The sequence below is a fragment of the Carex rostrata genome, chromosome 29 (genome assembly GCF_964058835.1).
Source record: "Carex rostrata chromosome 29, lpCarRost1.2, whole genome shotgun sequence".
Lineage (NCBI taxonomy): Eukaryota > Viridiplantae > Streptophyta > Magnoliopsida > Poales > Cyperaceae > Carex > Carex rostrata.
The window spans coordinates 6,776,994-6,784,650 of NC_135946.1; the positions used below are offsets into that span (position 1 = coordinate 6,776,994).

At 36.5% G+C, this 7,657-nt stretch overlaps 2 protein-coding genes across 2 annotated transcripts; one reads left to right on the forward strand and one right to left on the reverse strand.

Annotated features, from left to right (window-relative positions):
- On the forward strand, positions 1–1,425 carry LOC144546435 (uncharacterized). Its single transcript, XM_078294975.1, has 3 exons — positions 1–504; positions 600–767; positions 1,004–1,425. Exons 1-3 carry the CDS (start codon positions 16–18, stop codon positions 1,148–1,150), a joined length of 804 nt encoding a protein of 267 aa, XP_078151101.1. The 5' UTR covers positions 1–15; the 3' UTR covers positions 1,151–1,425.
- Positions 1,426–2,180: 755 nt separating this feature from the next.
- On the reverse strand, positions 2,181–3,800 carry LOC144546274 (putative sarcosine oxidase). Its single transcript, XM_078294827.1, has 2 exons — positions 3,246–3,800; positions 2,181–3,141 (listed from the first exon to the last, which is right to left on the reverse strand). Exons 1-2 carry the CDS (start codon positions 3,682–3,684, stop codon positions 2,318–2,320), a joined length of 1,263 nt encoding a protein of 420 aa, XP_078150953.1. The 5' UTR covers positions 3,685–3,800; the 3' UTR covers positions 2,181–2,317.
- Between the last annotated feature and the right edge of the window lie 3,857 nt (positions 3,801–7,657).

The window sequence follows — 7,657 nt, forward strand, 5'->3', positions numbered from 1 at the left end:
TAATTTAGAGATGAGATGGAGATGGAGATGAAGATGAAGATGAAGATGAATTTAGGAGGCGGCGACAGCGCGGTGGTGTTCCGTGTGCTGTGCCCAGTGGACCGCATAGAAGCGGTGAGTCGTCTCTTAGTCGGAGGCACCGGCATCCGCTTCGACTGCGCCTCCGCCTCGCCTTTCCCTTCCGACAGGGTCCTCCTCATCTCTTCGTCTTCTTCTTCCTCCTCCTCGGCCCATTCACAGGCCCATTCCCAGGCCCAATCTGCTCTTCTCAACGTTTTTGACCGCATCGTCTTGCCATCTGCTCACCAATACCACCACCACCACCACCACCAGGTCATCTGTCGCTTGCTCTCTCCCACTTCTCAAATTGGCTGCATCCAAAGCATGCCCAAGGCCATCACCACCTTTGACCGCCTCCGTCAAGACACCGGCGCTCACATTCAAGTCTTTGCCAAGGATCGTGCCTTTCCTGCATTCACCGGCTCCTCCCAAGAGCTTCTCACTGTATGTAAATGTTACTTTGCATCCATCCATCCATCCATCTTCTTTCAATTTTATATTTTAATACTAAATAAATAAAATCTTGCATTGCATGACAGATCAGCGGCACCTTCACTGCTGTCAGGAATGCACTGCTAGCTGTCTCCACCTTCCTCCTAGATATCGCCGCCTCTGCTGCTGAAACCACAACACAAATGATCCTTCCTTCTCAATACCTCCCTTTTCTAACTGCCAATGATGCTTCCGACCTCTCTCACATCAAACAGGTACCTAACCAACTCAATCTTCCTTCTTCTTGTATCTTTTGGTGTTCAGTTTTACATATTGGGGATAACTTTAGCCTATGTTCTGTGAATTCAAGGAACAACTAGACAGCCTCATTTGTGTCTTAATGTCTAATGTCTGGAAACTAACTAACTAACTGTAAGCCATTGTCAGGTGACCATTAATTACATGAGATCTCCTCTCTAGTAATTAACCTCTCTGTTTAAACCACATTCAGATGTCAGGTGCAAATCTGACTGTTGAAGAACCAAAAGCCGGTGAAACAACAGGAAAGGTGATTATTTTGGGAACAGCTGAGCAAACAAAGACTGCACAGAGTCTTCTTCACGGCCTCATTTTCTGTGGTGTTTTCAACCCATCTTGAATCAACTGATTTTGTGTTACTTTTTTCTAAAGGTATGATAGTAGTGTTGTATGTTGTACTGTACATTATATGTATGGCCTGGCCTGTGCTCTCTCTCTCTCTACTCTTAATTAGGTTAGAAACTTTTGGTCCAATGTAGACTAGTGTATACATTTGTTGTAGTATCTATTGAACCCTTTCTTAATTTGTATTTCAGAGGTTCAGTCTTATGTAGAACAAAACATCAATTCCTCCAGTGGAGTTTCAAAAAATTTGAAATGCTACCGATATTGGTTGAAGATGTTATTAAAGGGTTTATGTAACTAGTATGATTTATGACAATGTTAAAACATCAAAAGAAAAAGAAAAAGAAAAAGGCATGCACAATTATTATTAGTTAAAACATCATAGTGATATCTACAGATATAGGGAAATTTAATAAATATCTTCATCTCATAGCCTTTTCCAACACTAATAAGTAATAACGCTACTGATAGAGTCATACACGTACAATATATATCGCTTTTACTGGTGGTCACATCTAATTTGTATTTTGTTTGTTTTGTTATATTGTGGGGTGGATTCTTATCCATCCAATGGCATGGTTATCAAATTGTATTGCTGTAACTCTTTTGTCTCTCTCTGCCGGAGTCCACTCCATCTTCTTTTCCCTCCTTTAATTAATTACGGTCAAGTCTTCTCGTTTGTCAACTGACAAGGAGGGGAGGGGCTTGTTTATAATTTATAATTTAATGCTGGTACATCTTTATATGGCGAGTGGTGACAATAACCCAAATTGGTTCTAGTAATCAATATATCCATTCCCTTAATCCCATTTGTTAGTGGCTTGACAGAAGTACGTTATCTCAAGTTAATTTCACATGGCCTTTTTTAATTTGAACTTGATCTAGCAAACCCCATTATTTTTATAGTACTAGCTAGGAGGATTGCGGTGCTGTATTATCTTAATTGAAACAATTAATAAAAAAACACAGGGACTTCACTTCACTCTGCAAATAAAGACATCTATCTCAATGGAAGAGACGAAGCATGCATGCAAGTTAAAAGTACATTACATCTAACTTCTTAATGAACAATTAAGAAAGGAAATTGAAGGTAATCATTATTCCATCCAGAAATGCATGTAAACGATAAATCCTATTCCATTGACAAATGCATGTAAATGATTCAAGTTTCATGCACCGAGACTTGTGCCGCATGCACCTTTGCATTTCCACCGGGGTTATTCTGAAACCTCACAATGCTAAACATCCCCATGTCGACTCCATCGGGCACGGTTGCCTCACCTTGCACGGCCATTTCTGCAAGAATCTTCCCTACTGCAGGGCCCATCTTGAACCCATGCCCCGAAAACCCACCGGCTACCACCACGTCCATCCCGAACTCTCCTCCCAAGAAATCAATGATAAAATCGCCATCTGGTGTCATGGAGTACATGCATGCCTGTGTCATGACGGGTCCATTATTGGCCTCGACATGCACAGGCATGAACTTGCTGATCCATTGCGCAACGGGATCCGCCAGTGTATTTGCACTGGGTTCCTTTGAGGACCCCACCTGCCAGTCTCTATGGTTAGGATCGCATGGGATTCCTCCGTGCATGGCAATTTTGATGAGGTTGGGGTACTCTATGCAAGGGGTGCCGTAGATGTAGGGGCCCCCATAACTCGCGAAAGTGGGGAAACCGGCAGTTGCCGTGAGCTCCCCTTCGTGCCCCTCTCTGATCTTCCAATAGCATATCAGAGTGTGCACCGGCTCTATTGGCAGCTCTATTCCGCTTACTGACCGGACTAATTTGTGGGTCCATGCGCCAGTCGTGATAATAACTTTTTTGCCATAAATCACCTCCCCGCGGGCAGTAAGCACCTGAACAGCCTCTGATGCTGCTTCCTTCTTTATGCCAGTGACCTCTGTACGGTCTTTGATAACTGCTCCGTGCTGTGCTGCCAGTGACTGGAACATTGCAACTGACTTGGTGGGGTTCAATACACCTGCATGTACATGCATATTTAGATTTTCACTAATTAAGGACATAACGTACTCTAAGTAATTAAATTGATGTATTGGCACTATATATGTGTGTATATATTCATACCTCCAAGTGGAGTTTCCAGAGCTGTCCATCCATCGGTCTCTGGCAAATCGAACACACCGGAGAACCTCTCCTTCAAGCTCTTCTTGTCCAACAAAGTGTGCTCGGTTGAACTTGAATTATCAATGCAAGATTTGAAACTCAGATCAGACAGTGGCCCCATATCAAGGTGAGGTGTAGGAGTGAGCACGGTGTACCCAGCCTCAGACTCAGCAGAGAGAAAGAGAGATCTAGAGAGAGAGACTAGAGGTGGGTACAAGGACTCCGGGTAGGTAAGCCGGGTTGTGCGAGAGTGGCCATGAGATGAACCGAGTGAATGGAGGAGATCAAACTGTTCCAAGAGAAGAGTCTTTTGGTTGAGTTTGGAGAGGTGGTACGCCGCACAGCTACCCATAATACCGGCACCGATCACAATCACATCGAAGTAACTGGAATTGTCCATTTTGATTTGTTTTTGAGCTAGTCTCTCTCTCCCTCCCTGCTAGTACTACTTGGGATGTTGATGTACTATTCTCAAAGCCAAAGGTATCTCTAACTAGAGCTATTCATCAAGTCATATGTTTGTTTTTCCCTTGTGGAGAGATATATATAACCCCAAAATACAGTTTTGGTTCTTTTATTGAAAACTGCTACAATCCAACCTTCATCTCTTTCTCTTTGTGTGGGGGTTTGTGTGGTTGAGTTTCTTTAATTTGGAGGTGTCCGTAACCGTGTCGCTCGCTCTCTCTCTTTCTCTCTGACAAACCATTTTTAGAGTACTAGCTAGTGGAATCACCTGAAACCTCCTTTTGCATTGAGAGTTGATATAGATTTGATCAACTTGCATGCATTGCCACAATGCCACATGCTAAGTCTGAGATCTGACTGACGTATTGCATCTTTAAATTAATATGACAGCAACTTGTCTTTTTTTATGGCAGTTATATGACAACATCTTTAATTATACAACTACCATTAATTAATTTAGAGAATATATAATTGCAACTTTTTTAACAGACTATTGGAGACTACATATATATATATAAATAGTTATTGTGTAATTACATGCACTGGTATATATATATATATATATATATATATATTAGGAATGTACAATTGATGAATTCATGTGCAAGTTTCATTTATTGGATCTTTGGATTCAAAGTAAACTTGATTTGCAAAAATTTCAAAGAGTATATACTGATGATAAAATGGTCCCTTTTTTCTGTTGTGTCCTTTTCAATTAAACAAGGGTTGATACAGGATATTGCATCCCCACTAGCTGCCAGTACTGTCAACATATGATATGGATCAGATTTTGATTCAATCCTGATATGATTTGAATCTGAACCATCAAAATTTTACTTATGAATTCATATTCAATAAATTAAATTTAGAGGATTTAAATGTGAATTGTATCCATTATTTTAGCAAATTTAAAATAAATTGAAATTATATTTGAAATGTTTCGGATAAAATGTTTAAAATATTGCAAATTACATTCATGACATGAATGAACATAAGAGTAGAACTAGGGTGTTCTTAAGTTCATTAAGTCCTTTCGTGAACTCAAATCTAAAATCTGTCAAATCGGCTTCAAATGATGAATCCGAACCGTCGAAACCCGCCTATCTTACGATTGATGCGTTTACATGTGAAAATTTTAAACATTCAAATTAATTTAGTATAAAGTAAAGCGGTCAAAATTAGAAGGTTAATAAATTAATTTTAATACATTTATTTTTTGAATGTCTTTTGACTACTTGACTCTATGCAAAATTAATTTTTTTTACATGTAGACGCATCACTCGTAAAGTAGGCGGATTCCAACGGTTCAAATTCGTCGTTTAAAGTCGATTCGATGGATTTTAAACTTGAGTTCATCAAGGAATTTGGTGAACTTAAGAATACCCTAGTTCTACTTTGAACATAATTGTTTTGTATTATATAATTGCAAAGTAAGAGCATGAATGGTGCCATGCGAATAAAATATAAAAGAGTACGTATAAAAGAATACTATATTATTACTCAAATTAATATAAAATGTATGATCATCATGTGATTATATATTATATTTAGACATGACATGTGCACTCTTGTACTATTTTACTCTTGTGATTATATATAAACTATAAAAGATTATATATTATATTAGAGCAAAAATAAAGTGTGTTGTGCTCATTAAGAGGGGTTGGTGAGCACACCTTCAAAAGACTATCGGATTGATTTTGAACCATGAATCCAAACCGTTGAAATTCATATACTTCGTGAGTGATACATGTACATGCAAAATTTTTAAAATTTCGAATCCATTTAGTACATGGTCAAGTGGTCAAAAGAATGATGTAAAATAAATACTTAAAACAATTTAAATTATAACTTATAAAATGTTCATTTTTTTGACCACTTGACTATGTGCTAAATGGATTTGAAAATTTAAAATTTTTGCATGTATATCCATCACTCACGAAGTACATTGATTTCAACGTTTGGATTCGTAGTTCGAAGTCAATCTGATAACTTTTTGGAGGTGTGCTCATCAACCTCTGTTGGTGAGCTCAGACGCTAGTTTTGCTCATAAATAATTATATCTAGGCATCTCGCCTGTGACATGACTTAAAATACTAATTGCACCTCATGTATTTAATAAGTCAGCTAAACCAAATAATTAGGCTCAAAGATTTAACTAAAATGCGTTCTTGTCCTCTTTTGTTTTATAAATTGGACCAAGCTGGGTTTTAAAAAAAAAAACCTTAAAAATTGATCTTCTTATTTCTTAAACTATTTTTTTTAAAGTTTATTGTAATGAATATTTCAATTTAGGGTTAATGAGCAAAAGCACTCCTTAATTATGAGAGTAAACAGAATTTTATTGCATATCACAGCTGAAATGAATTGTAATGTTATGTTTTGTTTATATGTTAAGTGGTTTCCTTAAAATTAATTCACTTATTAATTACAACATCTTTTTTACTTATAAAATTATAATTTTCTTATATATAACTAGTGTATAAATTTAATATAATTTAGAAACTAATTGATTGAGTTAATTGGTTTCTTATATATATATATAGATAGAGAGAGAGTTAGGCTGGGTGCTATGGATAGCATAGAGGCCTCTATGCTACGGCTCAATATTCGAGTTTTCAAAATCCAAACGGTCGATCCGAACCGTTCATCTTATTCTCCATATTAATATCTGCTTGGAGACCAAATTTTACATTTTTCTGAATTTTTTTACTATTTATTAAGTATTTTACAAAATTGTTAATCCAACGGTGGCTGCACAAAACAGTAAAACCGTTGGATTAGCGATTTTCAAAGTGGCTTAATAAATAGTAAAAAAATTTAGAAAATTATAAAATTTGGTTTCCAAGCAGATATTAATATGGAGAATAAGATGAACGGTTCGGATCGACCGTTTGGATTTTGAAAACTTGAATATTGAGCTGTAGCACGGGAGGCCACTATGCTATCCATAGCACCCCAGCCTAACTCTATATATATATATATATATATATATATATAACTATTGAGGAGTATGGCTAATATAACATCAGTGTCATTTCAGTCTATATAACACCAACTCCAAAACCTATCAAATTGAGTTAAAATGGTGAATCCAAACCGTTCAAACCGATCTACTTTATTAGTTGTGCGTTTATATGTAAAATTTATAAGTTTTTGAGTTTACTTGGTATCAAGTCAAGTGGTCAAACGTGTGAGTTTTTAAGTTAATTTTAATACATTCATTTTTCAATTTTTCCGCTGCTTGATTTGATACTAAAATAATTCGAAAATATAAAAAGTTTGCATGTAAACCCATCGCTCATAAAAGTAAATTGGTTTGAACGGTTTGAATTCACCATTTGAACTCAATTTGATAGATTTTGGTGTTAGTGTTATATAGACTGAAATAATACTGATGTTATATTAGCCATACTCACTATTGAGTTAATTGGTTTCTTATATATAATTATATATGTATAACTACTGGCTATAGATAGCTAGCTTGCAGTAACCCTCCGCTTCAAAAAGTCTTTGTTAGATTATATATATTGTTTTTATTTCCAAAACACTTGTTGATTGATGTGTTTGTTTTATTGGATGGGCTTGGGGGCTTTTGTTTTGTATGTGTTTTCGACCTCTCTATATCTTTATGTGCATTTATATATTTTTTTTAACTCCTAATAAACAATCAACTAATACCGATTTTTTTATATATATCCAAAACTTCAATCAAATTACAAAAAATAACCGATGCACCGTTGAAATTCGATTTTTACCCAATCCGGTTATCCAATAACCGGAATTTATAGAAATGTCCGGTTAACCACTCCCCGGACTCAAAATGCACAAATCCGGTTAATGGTTAACCGGATTTGTGCATTTTGCCTTTTTTTTTTTTTTTTTTTTTTTTTTTTTTTTGAAAACAG

Excerpts from the sequence above, each read along its gene's own strand:
- LOC144546435 (XM_078294975.1), top strand. The coding sequence starts at position 16 with ATGGAGATGGAGATGAAGATGAAGATGAAGATGAATTTAGGAGGCGGC. Across the intron at positions 505-599 it reads CCTCCCAAGAGCTTCTCACT|ATCAGCGGCACCTTCACTGC; the intron begins GTATGTAAATGT and ends ATTGCATGACAG. Across the intron at positions 768-1,003 it reads ACCTCTCTCACATCAAACAG|ATGTCAGGTGCAAATCTGAC; the intron begins GTACCTAACCAA and ends AACCACATTCAG.
- LOC144546274 (XM_078294827.1), bottom strand. The coding sequence starts at position 3,684 with ATGGACAATTCCAGTTACTTCGATGTGATTGTGATCGGTGCCGGTATT. Across the intron at positions 3,142-3,245 it reads TCTGGAAACTCCACTTGGAG|GTGTATTGAACCCCACCAAG; the intron begins GTATGAATATAT and ends ATGTACATGCAG.